Source organism: Maylandia zebra, linkage group LG5 (genome assembly GCF_041146795.1).
Source record: "Maylandia zebra isolate NMK-2024a linkage group LG5, Mzebra_GT3a, whole genome shotgun sequence".
NCBI classification, from domain to species: domain Eukaryota; kingdom Metazoa; phylum Chordata; class Actinopteri; order Cichliformes; family Cichlidae; genus Maylandia; species Maylandia zebra.
The window spans coordinates 16668735-16691629 of record NC_135171.1 but is presented as its reverse complement, the minus strand read 5'-3'; the positions used below and the strand labels follow the sequence as shown (position 1 = coordinate 16691629).

At 40.9% G+C, this 22895-nt stretch overlaps 1 protein-coding gene across 4 annotated transcripts in view; it reads left to right on the top strand.

Moving 5' to 3' along the window:
• Nucleotides 1-22895, top strand: part of plxna1b (plexin A1b) — a 188602-nt gene that overhangs the window by 118597 nt on the left and 47110 nt on the right. For all 4 annotated transcript variants that reach the window (XM_004545182.2, XM_004545180.2, XM_004545181.2 and 1 more), the window contains exon 10: nucleotides 11753-11953. In XM_004545182.2, coding sequence (XP_004545239.1) covers nucleotides 11753-11953 — 201 coding nt within the window. The remainder of the gene's footprint in view (nucleotides 1-11752; nucleotides 11954-22895) is intronic.

The following is a 22895-nucleotide window of genomic DNA, read 5'->3' as shown; positions in this document are numbered from 1 at the left end:
CTCACAAAACCAGCACTCCAGTGCTATCTCATCCATCTGTAATTTGTTCCACCAAATTACATTGTGATGGGAGAAAGTAAATAAATAAATAAATAAACACGTTTAAAGAATGAAAATCCTGCTAAAAGGTTTTGAATAAGCCAACTAAAGAGTGAAAGTGTTGTTCTTTTTTGTGAATGGACTGTGTCAAAAGAGGGAGCAAAGTGAGGCAAAGACAGAGTAAGCAGAGAGGAAATAAATATAATGAGTGACATTTCCAAATCAAATATGCATGAATCAACAATGCTTCCAATGGCACAACAAACAAATCCTCAAATTAAGGAGCATTCGGGCGGAAAATTGCGGGAGAGGAGTAGGAGTTACTTTATTCTAGAAACAAACAAAAAAAAGCTGGAGAGGGAGGAAAGAAGAAGGTCTCCTTGATGAATTATTTCCTGTTTCTTCTAGAGGAATTTTAACTTTCTTTGTCTCCTCTCATTTGTTGAGGAACTTGATTGCTTCCTTTATTTCTCCTCTCCTCTCCTCTCCACACCCATGGAAATAAACTGTTATTGTGAGCCTTGATGAGTGCCAGGCAAGGTTAGGGGTGGCTGGGCTCAGGTATGTTAAGACATACTTACGTGTTTATTTTGCTGCAAAGCAAGGCTCAGTCTCACTCGAGCAATCAAGGAGGTGGTTAACTTGATTGAGATTTGTGGGTACGAGGCTGCTGCTTTTTAACCCAAAAGTCTTTTTTTCCCTCATCTAGTAATGTGCGTGAATTTTGGGAAATGTGTGCTTTTATAGTGAGCGTTAGATGAGTAGATCAGTAGTTCTGCCGCACGTGCATGCTAAGTATATAGCTAGAGATAGCAGTGAGTGCTAGTATTCTGTGCCCGTGCAATACTCATTTAATGTATGATCCATTTTGGACACTAAAAATGGAGAAAGGGGGAAAAAATGAAATGGACCAATTCATGAGGCTATTTTCTGTCTGGGAGCTAACCAGCATTGACTTAAATCACTGATCCTGAATAATGCATTCAGTTAGGACCCATAGGTATTTGGACAATAACAGGATTTTTGTAATTTTGACTTTGTATGGCATCAGAGTGAATATGAATGAAGACTCAAGATGTGATGGAAATGCAGACTTTCAGCTTCAATTCAAGAGTTTTAACAAAAGTAGTGCATTAACTGTTGATTGTCAAGCAGGTTTATAGCAGGTGAGTCCTGTTCCCTCATTATTTGAAGATAAGTTGGACAGAAAAAAAATCTGGAGTTGCTTACAATTGTTGAACTTGTTTTTGAGGTGAAGCACCTTCACCACATGTAGTCAAGTTAAGAAGATTCTTGAGGAGGCCGGCATGTCATCATCCAAGTCTACAATCAAGACACACCTTCGTGAATGAAGTGAACTACACAGAGTTTACAACAAGGTGCAAACTGCTGATCACACTCGAGAACAGGAAGGTCGGATTAGATTTTGCCAGAAAACGTGTAAGAGAGCCTGCACTGTTTCTGGATAGGTGAAGCAAAATTTAAGCTGTACCAGTTTTTTTTTTTTTACTGTCCTAAATAAGTGGTTTTCTGTACATCTGCAAGAGAGGTGAGATGAAGAAAATAGGGGTGTGCATGTGGGGTAAATGGTAAGATATTCTATTAACACATATTGATGTGTTTATGTGCTATAAGTGTGGGCACTGTGCATATCGAAACAGAGCAGTGGTGGTAGGAGACACATTAACAAACACTTGAAGCCATTTACTCAAATGTTAGTCTGTGACACACTGACCAGCGATTAAGAAGAGATGCTGCATATCGGCTGTGCAACAATACAGTGACACATTTTCTCAAGTGATGGCTTTTCCTCACACGCTCTTAACCAAATACACTTAAAGCATACAGCCTGCTCCCACATTCTTAAACAGCCACAGAAACACATGCTTAATGTTTGTTTTCACGCTCTCTTTTACACACACACAATGGCTGATGGGGTTATTTGTGATGGAGGTGTGAGGCCCCGGACGGTGACATTCTGGCACTCTGTGTTTGCCCTGGCTGGTGCTCAGACACTGAGCAGAACACACACACTAGGCCATAGGCCAAGGCTGCTTGAGGCGCCTTGCCTGGTGCATGGATATATATGCATGTTTGACTATACTGCTTTAGTGTGTGTTTGTGTGTGACTGTCACTGGCTCTTATCAGGACAGAGCACAACCAGCAGCACAGGGCTGCAGGGGTTATATGGGTGAGGTGGAGAAAAGACTGGCTGAATAATATCCATCTTTTTCTTTTCTTTCTTTTTTTTTTTTTGCTTTGTATCGCTCCATCCTGGTGTATTAATCTGTTAGTAATATCTGTTTTCTCCTCTATGTACACTCCTTTTTTCCCTTTTCTCCCTCCTTTACCCATACTGTTCCTTCATGCAGATCCGTTTGTCTTTCTTTACTTGCTCATCTGTTGCAATACCTAATTTCCCTTTTTATTCTGTTGAATTCCTCTCTCCACCTCAGTGCACCATGTAGCTCATAGCTGAACTTGCATAAACACACCCCCACATGTGAGTTTCTGCTCAGTATGAGGAGACGTGCCTAAGCCATATTTAATAAAATATAAACAATGCTGTGAAGAGGGAGCAAATAAATTAGGAAATGGGTGGAGGTGGAATGCAATATCCCTCATGCAGTTCTCCAAAACAATGCAGCACTTTCAATTGTGCATATATTTCACCAGAGACAAACCAAAGGCAGACTAGAGGTGCTGTAATTGAGACCAGATGCAAACAGAACGAGTAGAGGGGGGAAAATGTAAAGAAACAGAGACAAGGGCAGGGAGTTAAACAGAGAAAGTCTGGCTGTAACGAGCAGCAGATTACATTCAGAGTGACGCAATTTATTTTCCAAATGCTCTCCAAAGTTGGAGGGAAGGAAGGGAGAGGGAGGGAAAGACGGGGAACATGGAGAGGAAGTGGAGGCGATGGGCTGAAGTAACCACAGCTTCTTTGCCAGATGGAGCATCGTCAGACCATGACCGTCCAATGTTTAACTCTTGGTTTGGTTTGGTAGCAGTGCACCTTCTTTAGCTTTTCAAACAGCTTCAGTCCTCTAGCTCTTCTGTTTGTTTTTTGTTTTTTTTTTTCTTTGTGAGGCTCCCGAGGAAACTTCCAACAGTTAGTAACCGCATTTTGGCCCTCAGGGAAATCAGTGTGAGATTGTATCAGGTGTTTTGGTAGATTCTCTCATACATCCATGGTCATCCAATTCAGCCCTTCATTAAAGTTGCAGCACTCTGCATGTGTGTGTTGTTCTAGTTTTCCTAGTTCCTAGCGTCCTAATCATAGTGTTGGAAATGAGGCTCTGCTCTGGGTGTTACTGTATTTGGATGATTGGTCACATACAGTAAGATCCATACATCCCAGATGCTTAATCTCTGCCTGTCTGTGGCTGTTTTTAGTCGTAACATTCCCAAATCCCAGCTTTTTTTCTTCTTCCCCCTAATGTTCTTTCAGGATCTCTGCTCAAAGCTTCCATTATGACTTCTGCACTGCGTTGCACCATCCATCAGGCTCAGTAGAAGCGGGGAGGCTGGGTGGACTTTCGTGTAGTAGACAACTGCACAAAGACAGTTTTATTCATGGAAGAGGGAGAAGTTTAGCAAATGCAGCTTGTGTTAAGCGAGTATTAATAGCACGTTATTGGTGTATTTGGTTGAAAAGTCTTCATCCTCATACGACATTGAGAAAATGTGAAGAATTCTCTCCTTGATGTAATTCGCCGACAGACGACAAAGCCCACTGATGCTGCAGGTATCACCCCAGCTGTGCTAGCACACCAGCTGCAGCACTGAATACAATACAAGTGAAAGCTAAATGAAGAGTAGGTGTGAAGTAAAGATTCACAGGAATGGACACATAGGCACACTCATAGGAATATGACATGATAGATGCACAGGGGTTTGCAGCACGCGTGGATTAGTGTTTGTCTTTGTGCCAGTGTGTTTCTTTGTGTCAGTCACATGTCCCAGTGGTTCAATTATTCAGGCTGTGTTAAATCTTCATTTCCACAGCCAGCCTGCCTAATGGTGAACACAGATGAATATTGCATTTTCGCCATCAACCCCTGCGTGTGTCAAAGACAGGATAGAAGAAATAAATACAGAGTCACTGAAGGAAGGAGATGTCAGCAGTTGGAGTAGTAACACAGTAAAGTGAGCTGAAGGAAAAGCAAACTCCGAAGTGCAGGCAGATCAGAAAAGGAGAGCGATTGTGATTGAGAAACGCTAACTGCCTGCTGGGATGGAGAGGCATAGAGAAAGAGAGGCAGGAAATAAAATCCGGTAGCGTGCTGAGTCGCCCAGTCTCACAAGACCAGCTAACTGTGTCTGTCATGTTGGGCTTTTCACTGTGCTGTTTTAGTAAAGTGGCTCTCACTGATTTTTATTCCAGCCTCCATTTCATGACACTGTTGCACTCCTATAGAAACTCAAGATGGACAGTGATGCACTTACATACAAGCTTCAGAAAGATGGAGAGTTATTTTTTTAACCTTTTGAACCTTGACGTTATTTTAAAACACAAAGCTCTATAAATAAAGAATATGTTTATGTATATTAATTTTTTTAATCTCCTAGCTGCTTTTGCATGCCATCCTTACTTCAGCAGCAGGGTTGTTAACCTACCTTTTCTTTGAAAACTGGCCTAAGGGGAGGTTGTTCGCACAGTGCTCTTTGTTCCATTGTTATGGATCTGATTAGAAGCACTGATCAAGTCCTCACCCTTGCTGGCATCAAAATATGTGGGGGGAAATCACATAAAATCATATAAAAACAAAGTGTAGAATTCATGTAGTTTGATTTAAGACTACGATAGTCAGACGTCATTAGATCTGAAGTAAACCTTCACCTTATGCTGCCAGTTTTACATGATTCAGCACATTTTGGGGGTGGAAACATTTCTTTGACGATTTGATTAGTTACATATGTGAGCTAAAAGACCAATGTAATTGTTTTGACTTTTCTCTTTAATTTTGACTGATTTATTAGACTTGTTTTATACTATTTTACCCTTTTAAGGAATGTGCAGAAAGTGTGTTGGTACACTGTTCAGTTCCAAATTTATCAGCGGACCTTTGCACTTTGGATTCTTAATGACCAGCTTCTTTAAGATCATAAATGTGTAAATCATGGTAACAAAGCTGATCAGGGTTAATCATTAAGGGAATCTGCAAACAAAATTAGAAATGAGATAATATTGGTCTGCTCATCCACTTAATCTGGAAAACAAAAGTCAGTTTTAGTCTATCCTTTTGCTGAATTATGGTGCTGTCTTCAGAGAAGAGGCATGAGGCAGGAGACAGGAGAGCGTATCTACCTCTAAAATCAAAGCTTGTCTTTGAAAAGCTGAAAAGCACAAGGTTTGATTGCTGCTGACATATCTGGGTTAGAATGATAACGGGGTGCCAAGCGCCCCCACCCCTCCCCCTCTACTCTATGAAAATCCATAAAGAGAAAAAAAAATAAAGGATGTGCTCTCAAAAAAATATTCACACATTCTTGCTTTTTATTGTTTTATGGCATACTGCGCCATGTGTGTCGAGGGGATAAACTGTGTAGGTTTGGCAGCTTTCTTGTAAGTCAAGGATGAGGGATTAGGAGATGAAATCAACATGTATGTTTGCTTGGGTGTTACATCAAAGCAGTCTGAGTGTGCGTGTGTGTTTGCACAGCATAGGAGGATCATGTATGTAGGTAGGTTCAGTCAAGCATCTGCTCTGTGAGACTTTGATAATCCATGTTGAATTACATTTATATCACACATTCTCTGGCATCTCACTTTAAATTAAACTCTCCATTCTCTGCGCCTTCATTCCTCTGCGCTCATCCCCTTATTTCCCTCTCTCTCAGTCTTCCTCCCTACATCGCTGCTCTGCTAAGAAAGCAGGGCGTGGGCAGACAATCTCATAGTCTCTTTCAAGGTTCAAAGTCCCTTTTCTTCCTCTGCTTCCCTCGCTCCTGCTCTGTTCTACATGTTGCTGCCTTATTAAGTTGTTCCACTCTTTCCCCCACAGTCTCTCTCCCTCCCTCCCCCCCACAGTAGGTGTCTGTCTGGTCACAGAACATCTTTCTGGTTGCTGCCTGCTAATAAGCTCGCATCAACTTTGTGTGCACACGTGCTTCCGCATATGAACCACACCCTGCAGCTTATGGAGATGTTCCGTTTTATTCACTTTTAATAATACTTGCACCTCTGGGTGTCATATATTACATGTGTTGTAGTAATTGTATCATTGTGTACTTAATGGCTTGTAGATTTAAGGCTTAATATGCCTGTGCACTCTCCTTCTGCTCTTTATATTCAGACCTAATGGATCTTATGTTTTTTCCTTACTAGTATGAGTCCAAAGTCCAAAACTAGTACATGCACAAAGACACTCTCTCTCTCTCTCTCTCTCTCACACACACACACACACACACACACACACACACACACACACACACACACACACACACACACACACACACACACACTCATTTAAAGAAGCACATGGCTGCAAGCCAGCTGCTACACAGAAGACAAGGGAGCAAGAGACTATGTGGTCCTTGAAATGACAATATGATGTATGACATGTCATGGCATGGTGTTACGTGGCTTACATCAATTAAGGAATGAGCTTCAATTAACAATGTGGTTTAAATTCCCCCAAATCTCATTTAAAAAGCTGTTTCTTAAACCTGAAAACCATTCATGTCTTTAAATGATCAGTTATTAAGCATTAAACAATTCATGTAGATGAAAAGAACAATGTAGTCTAATCAGTAACCACCGCAGTATATTATAGTACTGTTATCACATTTCCACCCGTAGAATCTTTTGTAAGTGATTCTGTTGTTGATTTGGCGTCATCGTACTGCACTGTTGATGTTTAATTTTACCACCTGTGTTCTGTTTTGTGTCTGGGTATTTATCTTTCTGGAACATAACGATGCTGTATGGCTGTATATGATCTTTGGTGGCACAGATATTAAAACGCTGAAATTCCAGCTGCAAATACAGTTAAACGGATAATATAACAATGTGACTGTGGTTTATGTTTTAATTATTCAGCATTACGTATTAGTTGACTGGAGGTGGGTGGCCCTCAACAAAGGTTACTTGTTTAAGATGTTAACCTTCAGTTTTAATGGTGCAATTTTCACACTGCTAAAATGTGTGATCCACCCAGTGCTATTTATTAATGTATAGTGGATTGAACTAAAGGATAAATGGGACTCTGAAGTTCAAGGCTGCAGCTCTTTGGTTTGCGATGTGAGACCTCTGTCAGAAACCCTGGGGGCCATGTCGACAGCCGGCAGGGGGGTGGGCGTCCAACACTCTCCATATACCCTTTTGTCTGCCCCCCTCGTGACTGACACACATGGACACACTTACATGCACACATACACACTGTCCCTGTTATTGTACCAGTGTGCCCCCCCTCAGCTCCTGTGTGACCATCTATGCCATCTCATCTCTCCCCCGGGTTCCCCATATCGCTTTACTTCATAATTTAGCGTGTTATTTTTTCTCCTCCCTGATCTATAGTCCCCACATCACAGAGGCAGCTAATTAATTATGGATGGATGCAGGGGGTGGGGGCTAAGAGAGACTAGGGGGGGCTTTAAAAAAACGACCAGACATCCACCTCATTACATATGCGCAGTGTTTTTGGAGCTTTATTAATTTATATCTTGTCAGGCTATGCCACAGCCTTCAGAACTCTTTTGGCTTTTTAATACAGTTATTTATTTATATAGCGCCGCACACTGACTTTTGCCTTCATCCTCCCACTCTGCGCTCGCTTTCTTTTTCTCTCCTTTCACACCACCCCGTCGAAGTCTTGATTTTAATCTCTCACCTTCAACATATCTGCATGAACACACAGACATGCGCACTTTCCTGCCGACTGTCTCATTATCTGCTCTTGGCGGATGTTAAAAGGTGTTTTGCTCACCTGCAAGAAGAGATTATCTCCTGTCCCTGCCGAACACTGGTTTTATTAATTTTTTTCTCTCGTATATTTTCTCATTTGGTGTGGTAGACGTAGCGTGTAAATATCAGAGCACTGAAAATGAAGGAATTTATTAGATTGAGCTGGAACTGGAATGGCAGTTTGAGTACTTGCACTCAAAACTTACTTCTGCAGTAGCATTTTTTAATGACCCCGTCTTTATTAAATACAATTAAATTAAATATTACAGTCTATATAATTATATATTCCTTTACTGTAAAAGAGTGGTGGGACTAGCCTCAGGCAGCAAAGCTAACAGGGGCCTTTGAGGGAAAACAAATACAAAGAGGTGAGGAAAGCCCTCCGGCTACTTTAACAGAAGCTGCAGACTTGGACTTCAGCCATCAAAAAACACACACACTTTGCAACATCGACACTCGTTGTTATTCTCAAAAACACAGGTACATGCTCCTAGAGCACAGTCCAGTCAGTGTGGGAGGATTTGACATTGTCATAATTAGTACAGTCAGAAGAAAAGAGTTAAATTTGGCAAAGGGGTTTTCTGTTACACTATCTACATCTGTTGTTTTTAAAAATACTTATAAAGATGTCAGAATGCAAAGACAGTCATCAAAATCTTAAGATTGAGCAGATGTTTTTGTGCTGTGTTCTCTTTTGGAGAAACCATCTGTGGCGCGCATTCCTTCAGGCATCTTTTCCACTTCACGGGCGCATGCGACTTTACCGTGGTTACACTACAGTGAGATTAAGTGATCCTTATGATGAAGCGAGCTGCTGTTCTGTGCAAACAGTTCCTGGTGTGAAGCATTTATGTGTAAAGACGAACTCAAATCAGCCTTCGATCATCTATTGAATAAAATTTGCAAATGCAACATAAAACATGTGTGCAGGTAGGTACAAAAAGACTGCAGATGCTTACATTTTTTACATGTCATATCTAGCCAATAAAGCCACAGTATCCGCCTTCACAGATGAATTGAAGTTCGAGAAGTCAGGAAAAGGAAGGAAATAAAGGTTCAAACGAATCCCCCCCAGTGAAATATTGTTTCGGTGCACCCTGCACTTTGTAGCCCTAATGCAAGCTTTGAACTGTTTTGGCACCTGTCACAAAAACTGATGGAATAGTTTTTCCTTGCAGAGCACTTTCTTCTTTATCCTGCTCTCTTTCCCACAATGTCCTGTTTTTCCTGCCTTCTACCTCCTTTCTCTTTTTCTCCCGGAACTCCTTTCCATTGTGTCTCGAAAGCACCATCAGCTTGTATTTGAACAAAGTACTTAATTGAATTTTCTTCTATTTTTCTGCATTGACACCCTTAAAATGCCCAAAGAGGAAAAAAGTTGTGTATTATTATTATTATTATTATTATTATTATTATTATTATTATTATTATTATATTTTAACCTATTAAATAATTGTTTTGCTTTTTATTAGAATTTAATACAGAAGACTGAAAGAAGCAAAGGGCAGTATAATGACGACTGGTAGAAAAAACGTTCTGCTGACACAAATTCAATAGACGGATAAATAAAACATTGGCTAGCTGCAGCTTGTCCTACAGGCTATGTTAGCTTCTAACACATTGGCTTCTACTAGTTAGCTTTAACAGCAGGATACTGAAACCTTTCCTTTTCTCTCTTGTGGCTCCCTGGACAATGCAAGCCCACGGCTTTTGACATGAGCATTTCTTCCCCCTCTGAAGCAGACTTCAAACCGCATCATCTCTCTCCTCTTTCTCCCGCTCGCTCTGTCTCTACCCTTCCATCAATTTTCAAGTGTTTTCAGATACTCTAGGCAGTTAATTAAGTAGGACATTGTCATGGGGCTTGGGTACATGGTGTGGATGATGCTGGATGAATGTGTGATAAAGAGATCGAAGTGATGCAGAGGGATTCAGGCATTCTACCTGAATATTTGTCATTTCCTGATTCTTGTATTATTTTTCTTTTTATTTCCTTTTGATCCCTCTTTATTCAGTCTTCATATCCTTTTTTTCTCCTTTCCTTTTTTCCTGTGCTTCTCTTACTACTCAGCTTTCTTTTCCTGATGCTCGCTCCCCAGTTAAACTGGTTCCTCTGGTTCTTGCTGTTTCCTTTCTTTCCTCTCCTTTCTTTCCTCCATTCCCTACTTCACTCCCTCCTTCTACACCATCCATTTTCCCTGCACACCAATCTTCCCCACACCCGCCGCCTTCTTCCTAGTTGATTATACATCAGGTCTTCAGCAACCCGCTTCTTCCTACTATAGTATTCCCCTCTCTCATTATGTGTTGTTCATGTGTTTGTGTGTGATCAGACACACAAGGCCAGGGCTAAGCAGGCTAATGAACAAACTCCAGCATTGTGTTCAGGCCCTGGGGACATGCTGTAGCTTCTAATGTATAATAGCTACAGCTAGAGGAGGGGAAAGAAAAAATCACTGACAGTGAGCCAGCTATCTGCTTAAAGAAACAACAAGAAGTGAAGGAGAGGCTGTGTATTGTGAATATTTTACAAGGATCTGGTCAGTGCTTTCCTTTTCCCTTAGTGTATCTTATTCTTGCCTTTGGACTTGTCAGCGTGAGTGTGTTGCTCTGTAGAGCTGCACTATCTTGCTGGGACTATGAAATCTAAAATGAATACTTTTAGAGGAACACTCTGAATCTTAATCTATTGTTTTAGGGCCTTTTATCCTTCTGAAAGAAGTCCAGTTTGCATTCTCTATCTGCACATGTCTCTTATAATTTGAGTTACTTTACAGTGTCTCTAGGTTGTAAAATTTGTGATTTGTCAGCACTGATCTGGTTTATTATCCTTTTGGCTCAAGAGGCAGAGTACGGGGTGGGATGGTTCCACCCAAGTTTTAAGTCATGTTTTTTAGGATCTGTCACCCACCCTCCTGCTCTTTCTCTGGCTCTCATTCTAACTGTTGACAGGATCTGCATCAGTGCCAGATCGTGGCATGAACACTCTAATGACTTCATTTCTTCCAGCACATGCACAAATGCATATCTAGGGAACATTACATACTGAGCAGACTGCCCAATCTACTTCTTGTTCAGCAAACACATGCGACCATACTTAATTAGTCCAATTGCATATTGAGAAACCTATTTGTCTTACACATCTATGGAAGGACACACACACACACACACACACCCTCTGGGGTTGTGTACTGCAGTGATGTAAGCCAGTGGATGGGCTACTTCCAGATGATCCAAACAAGACATTCAGCTCTGGCCAATATCACCGTGAGAGCGTGCGCACACACTCACACAGACAGGCTGAACACAAGTTCATGAGCTCATTACTCCATTCCACACATGGATATAATATGCTGGAGCGCATCCTCGTGCCAAAACAATGTTACACCATTGTGATGCGAGTAATTTTACTTGGTAGATAATAGTTTATGAGCTATAGACAAAAAGCTTTTTGCTCTAATGTTGTTGTACAGCATTAATCTGGTGCAAGGCCAGCAGGAGTGTTGCACAAGCATACAGCACGCGAACAGTGCATCACAGCGCGACTCTAGACTAGAGCGTGTTATGGGAAATCTGGCATGAAGGCAAATACGGTACGCAAGCCTCGGCCTTCTTGCCTCTTCAGCTGTTAACAGCAAACAAATGATATATTTTGTCATCCCAGCTCTTATCTTGCTGTTATTCACTTCTTGTTTGCATGCCTTTCTGACTTTGTGGAATTATCTGACTCTCTTTATTCTTTAACGGTCTTGTCTTGGGTGTAAAAGTTAAGCATTTATTTTCCCCACATTTGTTTTTCACAGGATTGCCCTCAGATTCTGCCGTCAACCCAGATATACATCCCTGTCGGGGTAACAAAGCCAATCACCTTAGCTGCAAAGAACCTGCCACAGCCCCAGTCTGGACAGAGAAACTATGAGTGTGTCTTCCACATCCAGGGGGAGATCCACAATGTGCCTGCACTGCGATTCAACAGCACCTCCATCCAGTGCCAGAAAACTGCGGTTAGTATGGAGAGATTGAATGTATTTATTTTATGCAATCAAGCTGAATGAAGCGATGTTAATGGTGAAAAACAAAGCAGGTGTTGTGATGTACACTAACAGTTTGAAAGGGGGGGGGGGGGGATTTCTGTCGCTCACTTGTAAAATAAAAGCAGCCAAAATTCCTGAACACTGAACAGGGCAAGAACTGCACACAGAGTAGAAGGATAACCATTAAGCACTGTTACTTTTGACCTAATCAATGCAACTAGGTATCTAAATCATGCTCCCAGTGCGGGCATTGACTTGGCCAAGGTTAAATAATGGTCTCCTACAGGTAATGGCTATCTAGACACTAATGTGCTCATTGTCCTGATAGATGTCGTGCATTACTTGGACACTAGCATAGTCTTGATCAAAATAAATGATGTAATACTATAGAATTGATAGTTAGCAATTAGATATTGTGACGGCAAGTGTTTACATTTGAATTAATACAAATTTATAATGAGGCATTTCCTGTTCTGGTCCAAATCATAACAGATTGTCATGGCTGATGTGTAATATATAAATTATTGATCAGGTACGATGGTCAGCCATAGTGTTTTGTTTTTCCCCCCCAATGCTTCTGTTATTTATTTATTTTTTTTATTTATTCATGGCTTTGTCTGATAGGGATGAGTGGTTAGTTGGTTGGTGTCTTCCAGATTAAAGCAGTCTAAAGGAGTATTTTGTTTCTTTGCAGAAGTTTTTAATAAGTGTAGAGCGTTTGCTGGTAGGTTGAAGTGTTTCTGCGTGTAGGCCCATGCCTGTCCAATGTGTTGAAATGTGGTTGTGTGTTTATATTTTTATATATATATAAATGTGTGTGTGTGTGTGTGTGTGTGTGTGTGTGTGTGTGTTTGTGAGGCTTCAAACTAGCATGACAGATAAGAGGTAGCTAGCGTCGCGCTTCACTGAGGCTGAAAATGTGAAGAGGAAGTCTGTCTCTGAAGCTAGTTGGGAGCGGATTGATCATGTTTACACCTCGACTCTATACCTCTCCCTCTCCCTTCCTCTGTGTCTGTAGAGCCCATCTTTCTCCCTGTCTCTCTTCCTCCCACTGACTGTCATTCTTTCTTCTTCCTGCTCTTCCCTACTTTTCTCACTCCATCTCCCTCGTCTCTAGGGCTGAACGATTATGGAAAATAATCTAATTGCGATTTTTTGCCCCAATATTGCGATTGCGATGCGATATGCGATTATTTTTTAAGGTATTTGTCTTCTGTATTATTAAACAAAGACAAGCAATACATCATATAGTATGGCCAATACTATATTACATTAATTTTAAACTGTTCTTTCCTGGAAGACAGACCTCTGTTATGATGACATGAGGTGATGCATGAATTGATGACTGACATTTTTATTTAACTTCTTCAATCACAACAGTATATTTGAACATACACAATAGTTTATTTTTAGCTTACAAACATCTGAGCATAAAGTGCTGACAAGGAACCCTGGTGTAAACATTAAAATGAAAGTCAGTACAATGTGCAGATTGCAGAAATATACATAAAAAAAATCAGTGGCTTTACCACACTCAGTTTTTCGACATCTGTGAACTACTAGACAGTCATTCAATTAAAAAATAATATTAAATAAATAAAACTAATAAATAAAAAATACACACATCTTACTGATCTCTGCAGTCAGTAACATTACACATAAAGTGCAAACATAATAGCAATTGTATAAACACACACACAAACACGCCTTTAAAGTTTAAAGGCGTGAAATTGGACGGTCTAGCCTTCTGAATCAGAAGGCTAGTTCTGATTAGCGTCACCGCTGTCTCGGTGGAGTTTAATAAACTCGGCCGTCTGCTTCTTGCTATCTAAAATATAACCAGACACTGGTGTAAATTCTCGACTGTCTCATACTTCTGTTTAATAAGTTTTCTGTTTGACGTTTAGTCAGCTGTGTGAAAACCAAGGAGGAACCCACCCGGGGGATTAATAAAGTTTTATTTTATCTAATCTAATAACTTTAATCTCAGCCAAACCGATTTACTCACGAACAAACAAAACACTGAAAAAAGCCCAACAATAACATTTTTAGGTTGTCTAAGTGACTTATATATTACGTTTAACCCGAGCAACGAAACTCCGCGGTGATCTGAAAATGATGTGCCGGGAGTTGTGCCGTTCTCGGCCGCATCAGTAACCCTCGAGCTCCCGGCTAGCTGTCGAGCTGGTGGGTAGCAGACGCCTCTGAAAACGTCGAAGCACTTTTGCAAATATGGGATATCTTGATAAACCGAGCAGATATTTGATGTTTACACAACTACTTTCTCGCCTGAAAATATGTTAAAAGTTTATTTTGTGACCCAGAAAGATTAGTATGAGTAATTTTAAAACTTAGTAGCGGCCGCCATTGCTGGAAACTGGAGTTTGGCTGGGCCGCGCTATGAATTCTGGGATATGGTAGTAATTTGGACAGCCTTCGGCGCGTCGCTGTGACGTAATCGGTCTACAAATGCGGCCTCAGGAGGATGCAGCCCATGAATTGTATAATATAATCGCAGTATAATCGCAGCCTTTGCGGTTAGAAAATTGCACTTGATCATGTCGCGATATTATCGCAAATGCGATATATCGTTCAGCCCTACTCGTCTCTCATAAGTTCACTTTTGCTACTTGTTTCTGTTCGTGTCTGATTCCATCCTAAGATATACGATGCCATTAGAGCTGCTGCTGTTAATTTAGTTTTACATGAGGATGTTTAGCTGCCACAATAACACACTTGGAAGAAAATAGATTCAGAGACAGTAGAAACCTCAGGATGTCTCTGCCTAATAAGATTTAGCACTTACTCACTTCTCAATTAGCAGCAACTGGTCATAATAGGCACAGATTGCCACAGGAATTCAGACACTGGCAGACACATTTAGAGTACAGGGTAGCAGTAGTCTCTGTTTAGCTGTATAGCTTGATGTGTAGCTGCTGTGACGGCTAGCACAGTGTTTGATTCTGTCTGTATCGACGGACAGTCTTTAGGTGTTGGCACACGCGAGCCAGTTGTTTGTGAAGGCAGGGCTAATTACCTAACGCAAGGCTTGTCTCTCCACAGAGATGCTTGTTTATTGACTGTTTATTGTAGCTGCAAGGCCAGTGTTAATCAACAGCAAAGCCTAGCCTCAGTCAAAAGCTGAATTTCTCCATTTGATGTCCACAAAGCAGACATGCTAGCAGTAATTAGCGCGGGACTGTCAACACTTAGCCCCTGTTAGCAAATAGCAGTGGCATCCTGACTGTATGGCCAGATATCGATGTAGCGTGTTCATCTAGTGTGCATGCATCCATATTTAGTTTCAGAGTAGGAAAAAGGTGCCAGCTGCATGAACTTGCAGTTAGGGCATAATTCATACTGGCTCAAGATTAAGAGTTTAATTATGTGTCATGAATTATTACTTTGAGAGTCTTATTATAGCTCTGGAGCGGCATTTTGGAAGAAGCGGGTCTTAAATATTAGTTTATCTATTTATAGACCTTTATATCTCTACTTTCTGCAAGCACCCCTCCGTGATTGTTCTTACTTTGACAGTGTTCAGAACCAACTCAATAAATCATGAATGGTTCTGCAGTAGAAATAGACTTTATCTGTTATACTGTGTGCACACTGCTGCCTCAGCTTGCAGGCATACAGCTATGAGGATAGGGGTCGATCAGTGTTTGTTCATGTGTGCACATCTGCATGCTTCTATATTCCTTAGGCTACGGATCCCCGGGTAGCTATGCATGAGTGTGTTTGGATGTGCAGTTCCAGAAGAAGACTGTAAGGGGCATTACACTTGCTGATCAGTGTGATAAACACAAGCGCTGCATAATCCACAATATAGCTTTTTGTTTGAGATCCACAGCAAGTGCCATATGAGACACATTACTTAGAAAAGGTGAAGATGAGGGCTGAGATGAGACGTGTGCTGAGAATTTCTATAAAGTGAAGAGGAAGTACAGAGTGGACAGTATACGTGAAGGTGGGAAATGTTGATGAAAGGAGAAGGGATAAAAAGAGTGGTACAACTACAAATCAGTGGAAAAAGAATATAGGAGAAGGCAACGTGGACTAGGGAAATTGGTGCGTAGTTGACAATTTCAGGTGAGATGAATGGAGAAAAGTGAGAGGGAGAGTGATATTGAAAAGAACAGAGGGGGAAAATGAGATGAGAAGCTGTAAGAGAGAAAATCAGCTCAAAAGTGTCTCCTGAGGCCAAAACTCATTCTCCTTTCTTTTATACAATATCATCAGACTATCCGAAAGAAATAACTATCCACAGGATATTCAAGACATCCACAGTCGGATAATGTTTAAACTTTAGTTTCCCATACCTTACTGCTCTTACAGTGACCATAATAACTCAATGCTCTTGCGTTGTATCTCCTAACAGGAGGCTGTCAATATCCAACTGCATATGTGGCAGACATGATATATGATAGTGTAACTTCAGCTCTATGCTAACCTTGTTGGGTATTGACTTTCCATATCTGCTCATGGGAGAAAATATTGGTGCTGTGGTATTTCTGTATAAGGTTACTGTACATACCAGCTGATCCCAACGGGGAAAGAGCAAGCATATCATAAGACCAGAGAAAGAATGCAATATTGGAAAACGGTTTTCTTTTGCAAGAGGGGACACGAAACAAGCCTTTGTCTTCATGGTGTTAAGACTTTGAAGAGTCATGCATTTAGAGTAAGGGTTTAAAAACACTGCTCAGAGCTCTAATTTCTGCTTTACATTTTTAACTTTTGAAGTTGGGTATATAGCCAAAAGTAATTCAGCATTTATTCTTTAGGAACCTGTGAAAGTTGGTGAAATGGCAGATTGTCAGAAGTCCATTTGCAAGTTAATTAGAGAAAAATGCTGATCATTTTATAAGAAGGAAAAAAGTGTCCTATTCGTATTTATTAGTGCCAAACAAGCCCACATTACTACTGACACATACAGAGCCATCCGCTATGCCTTATGGTAGCAGTTAACTCCGGTCAGCAGCGACCAAACCAACAAGCTGGTGTCTACATTGGTGCCTTCCGGTTTTCTGACCCGGTCCAGACAGCTTCCTTGTGTGTGATCCAATCAGGGGCTTCGGTTAAGGTACAAAGGCCAATAGGATGCTGAGCTGTGGGCTGGGAAGTTGTGCTCATAGTGCCAGAGGGGTCGTTGGAGCAACAAACACATGTACACACAATTCTTTCACACACAAATGACTGCAGTCTTGGGTCAGACAGACTGATGTAGCGCAGCTGGACATCGTTTGAAGGTTGTGGGTGAGAGACGAGAGTCAAACTGTTCAAGACTTTTTGTTTCTGTTCTTTTATCTTCATGTGTTCTTAGCCTTTTGTCCATTTGTGCGTCTCCATTCTCCTACCCTCAGTTCCCTCTTTATCCTTCTTCCTTGTTTCTCCCCGGAGGGCAGGAATGAGAGGACAGATAATATCAGAGCGGGCCTTACACCATTACCTTCTGTCTGATAAACAGCTCGGCCACTCCATCACCCTCTTTCTCCCAGTCCTTCACCAGTGGAGAAAAAAAGCAGACATGGGGGCAGGAGGAGAAAATCTAGTTTGGGATAGAGTGTGTGTCTGTGTGCTTCGCTTCTGTGTATAGAGAGCAGCTGTTTGTTAAAGTAGAGATGCGAAGTATCAGGGGTCCTGATGGCATCCAATTAAGGGAGATAAAATGATGATGAATTGCTGCTGGGCAGTGGAGACCAGTGCTCCTGTATCAGTGTGTGTGTGTGTGTATGCACATATGAGCTCACTTATACAGGAAGAGAGCAGAAGAAAGCAACCATACTGATTTGGGGAAGATTGTGTTGGGGAAAACAAAGAAGAGCGGGGTTGGAAAAGAAAAGACACAAAAGGGAAGTTTCTAGCCAGAGCTTCCAGGAAAAAGAGAGGTAGAGAGCAGTGTGCAAGATGGATGAGGAGGAGGAGAAGTGAAAGAAGAAGGGTGTATTGAGACTGTACTGTGAGAGAGTTTGAGGAGAGGACAAATTGTCTGCTGGCTTCCGATGGGAAATGAGAAAAGTATGGCAGACAAGAAAGATGGATAAATAGATGAATGAATGGATAGACTGAGAAAACAGAGGTCTAGAGAAGAGGCTAAACATGTCTGCAGGGAGAGTGGTTAACACAAACCACACTGGTCTAATGGTGTCACACACCCTGTGATGTGTGTGTGTGTGTGTGTGTGTGTGTTTGTAAGAAAGAGAGAGAGAGGGCTGAAGCTCAGTCCTAATACAAACTAAACTCTTGACTTTTTATGGGAACAATAAAACTAAAGTACTAAATTGCATATTAAAAAAATTAAAATATAAACGCACTATAGCATGCACATATATTCATACACACATAGTGCTAAAGGTAGCAGGAAAAGGCTAATGAGGGCCTCGGTGCTGTTGGGTGGAGGGTTGGTGCAGCAGAGCAGAGTACAGTCTGGCCTGGCATGGCCTAGCTCAGCTTAATGAGATATAAACACTAGACCTGCCATTGCACTCAGCCACAGCACACACTGACACTGTTTTAATTGGCTTGCACATTCTGTGTGTATTGTGTGGGGATGGATTTGGGGAAAAAGCAGTAGACATTCACTGGGTTTTACTGTGGATAGCTGCAGATGAAAGATTATCATCATGTGGCAGCCCAGACTCATCTGATCTGTTACAATGTTGTTTAAAGTTAATGTATTTGTCTTAGTAGATCTTATAGCTGGGAGAAACATGAGTCATGTGATCATGTGATTTCCTACTATAGCTCAAATTACTTGTGTACATATCTGTTTAAGTTTGTGATATTTAAACAAGATCTTGTGTTTGCTCATCTGTGCTTATTTGGCATTTATCTGACTGCTCGCTGACCCATCTTCTATTAAAGCAGCTCAAAGTGAGAGAAAGAACAGACAATGACCTTCCTATAGTGTGCTCTTTTTTCCCTCTCCAGCAGTGCCCCCTTTTTTACCTCCCTCTCACATACTGTGTGTGTCTCCCTCATTTTCCTCTTCATCTCTGTCCTGTTGCTGGCTCACTTGCTCTCCTCCCTTCTGGCAGGTGAAGAGCACAGCTCCCACGCTGCTGTCCTGGATAAATAAGAATTAACTGCAGCACAGCTATCTGCATATGCCAACTTCTCCACCCCACTTTTCTTATCTATTTCTCATTTCTCTCCGTCTCCCTGCATCTCTGCAATTTGTAACCTTTACTCCACATATCCTTTGTCTCATAGCAGCGCTGCACTTTTTCTAAATCATTATTTGAAGAGACATTTGAAAAGCTGAAGGGATTGTTATAGCAAGGCTCTCCTGCCATTACCCTGGTGAGAATAGAGACCATCAGGAGGTCAAGCCAGAGAAAAGACCTGGGCTTACTTTCACATCTCTTAGAGAGCATTTGCACACTTTTCTTTTCATGTGACTGTCTGAAGTGTGGCCATACATGTCAAACACCTTCTGATCACAGTATGCTGCCATAGAAGAATCAGTTTTCTTCTCCTTGTAAACATTCAAAAGATGCCTACCTTTTATTAGAAAATTCATCGTTCTACAAATATCGATGTGCACAGAATGAGCCTGTGCAGTTAAAGCACCATAAACATATTGTCAGTAATAGCATCTTACTATAAGCAAGTCATTCTATAAGAGATTAAAGTCTTTCATTAAAATATAATATTAGAAATTGGTAAATCTTCCTGGAAATCCTGTGATTAATTAAACCATTAAGTTAAGTTGCAGCATCACCTTATTTGTAATAAATACTGAGAGCATGGCTTGCACATGCTGACTTCATTTTGAAAAATTCGCAGTGGAGGAGACAGTGTAAAACTTTAAATGTTATTTTGTTTGCATATTGTGATAAAGGGCTGCATAAAAACAAAGTTTGTCATTTAATGCCAGTTAATGTCTTCTATTTGTTGCATATTTGTTGTTAGCTTTGTTAATGTCATGGAGAGTGCGCTCAGTGATGGCAAACTACTGGAGTTACTGAGTCAAATCAAAATGTGGTCTGTATTTCCTCATTATGGGACCAGCATATACATACATATGTGTTATTTGGCAGAGAAGTTAGTTAGTGGCCACCAGAAGAATGGCATTAAGTTGAGGTAGGAGAAAAAGTCTGACGCCACTGAAAATCTGGACATTTCTGCCAACTACCAAAAATCAGCCTTTTGTCCTGGGAGAATTTTAGCAAGCTTACACTAGCTTAATGCATAGGCTGAAAAATAAGAAACATTGACTATGGCAGCATTATTTTTCCCTCAACCCAGCATTTTTCTCCCCTCCACCCCTCTCTTTTTCTTTCCATCAATGAAGGAAGCATGCATGTGTGCAAACGGGTATGCACACATGTGCGTTATTGTGTCTGTGCTGGAGATAAGCTGGGGAACTGGGCCCAGCCATGCTCCAATCCTGTTAGCATTAGCGATTAGCACTGGCTAACAGGCTCCTATTATGAGCAGGGGCTGATTCTCTGTCGCCTGACCGTACACATGCACACACGCACATGCGTACACACAAACACAAAACTATAAGACGGATTACCACTTGATCCTTGATAAGGAAGCTATATCTGCCCAGAAGTTGTGTGTGTGTATATAAAAGACTGATGGTGTGTACGACAAGACTTGGACATCCACTGTATGCCGAGTCTTATCTAGGCTGGCAAACACACATTTCACTTTACTTCACCGTGGAATATGTCAGAACTAGAATGATGTAGGTTGAAGGTTATGTTATGTCAACTAATGGTTTTTGGATCACCTTGAGAAATCTGTGAACAGAGGAAGAGGGTAACCCACATATTACATACATATCCCAGGCATGGGCCTGCCCTGGGCAAAAGGGATATTTTTTTTAGCACACCCTCAAAATGACCAATTATGAGGCTGTGGCTCTCATAGAATTTACCCATTGTTACTTGCCTTACTTTCCATCTTCACCCTACCTTTATTCATCTCCTTCATTCATCTACACCTGCCTCCCATTCTTTAGTTTCCAGTGACAAATGTCTCTTCTCTTCTTTGTTTTAGTTTTTTTGTTACACTGGCTTATTTGTTGTCACTGCATATTCTTGTTTCCTTTATGGAATCTCCATTTCCTGTTTCTGTCATCTGCTCTTTCATTGTAAATATTCTGCATCTCTAATTTTCTCTCTGTGTGCCCTCTTTGTAAAATGTAGTGATTTTGTGGTTCCATTTTTCAATGTGACTTTGTTTTTTAGAATTATTTCTTGGTGTTTAATTTTCATACTGGAATTTGCTGTATGATGTGCGTAAACCCTGTCCAAGGCCCATGTGTGTATTCCCTGAACGCTGTGTTGTGCAACAGTGGTGGTTCAGTATAAAAGTTTAATAAGCCCTTGGTGCAATGAGAGAAGATGAGCTCTGGATAATAACCTAACCTTTCCAATGGCTCCCCCACTCTCTGCTGCCCGTTTAACACACATACATGCACATACACTCTCCTCCCTAACTAAATATGCATGTTTGTGTTGTCCCAGTTCCCAATATAGACTCTTCTTTGAGGACTGATATACAGACATGGGCAAATTCTTGTATCATAGATTTAAAACAACAAAAAACAGAGGATAGATAGCTTTGGTGTTTTATTGATGTGTACTTGTGGTGGACATTTTGAGTTAGGCAACAAGGTAAAAATCAGTGTTAAGAGGCTGATATACATCTAAAATATGTTACTATTCTACTTTATTGAGTAAAATTGGTAACATGGTCAAAGAAGAAAAAGGCCTTCTCTTAGAATTTGCTGTTCAGCAGAGAAGCAAGGGCAGAAATAAATGGCACCTCGGTCTCTTGTCCTTAACTAAAGCTAGTCTTCTGTCCTGTGGGAATACAGCAGATGGATGTATAGATATGTTTTTGTCTTTAAAAATGGTTTGGAAAGAAATGGTCTGGTATTCAAGTAATTGAAATTTTGGTAATTTGTTTTTCTTTTGTTATTCTTTATCATATTGGTATTGCAGCGAGTTCCTTTCTCTCTGTTTGTGTGTTTAGATTAATTTAATTCAGGTTTATTTATATAGCAGTATTCCCTGTTAATCTCTACAAAATAAAGCATTCAGGATAACAGTGTTTAATTTTGTTTATTTGCCATTTAGATTTTGACTGCTTCAATTTAACAACCTTCGTGTCATGTTACAGATTATGAGAAACCTACCTGCTGCTTAGTGTAAACACAACTGACTGTTCAGAGAGCGGTTGATAATTTTCGAACCCCTTCATCAGCTTGAGCAATTTCCAAATACAAAGCTGACCTTGGCTGGTTAACAGCCTTCTTCTCTACTCTCACCATCTTTCTCCCACTTGCATCTCTAGCTTTTATGTCTCAGCTTTATTCCAGATGTCTTGTGTTTCCTGCCTCTTTTTGCCTCTTTATCTCCTTCTCGCTGCGATGCTTTGATGCTTTTTCACTCTTTGCACATGTTCACAGTGCAGTGTCCCTGTGCACTTCCTTTTTTCTCCCCGTTCTTCTCTCCTATTGTCTTGCATGCAGATATACACTCAAACACACTCACACGTTCTCTCCATCTTTACCAATTGAAGAAGTGCTCTTGTTCCCAGGCAGACTGGGTGGTCTTGTGGTGGAGCGATGAGGAAGGAGGGAGGGAGAGATTGAAGAGGTTCATATGGTCAAACTTCAGAAGAGAAATAATAGCTGATGTCCAAAATGTGTTTTTGCTGTGCCCCATCTTCCTGTGTTTGCATGTGTTTTTATTCATCATATTTTACTTCCTGTACAGACCATGTGATCAGTCTTTGATGAATTTGCCGGCATCCTTCTCTGGAAGGAGTCCCATGTGCCGGACATATATTTATAGTACAGTGTGCACATGTGTTTTTCTGGAAATGTTTGGTATATCTGATAAGGAATCTGGTTCATATTTCCTTGTTTGACTGTGGACCTTTTGGG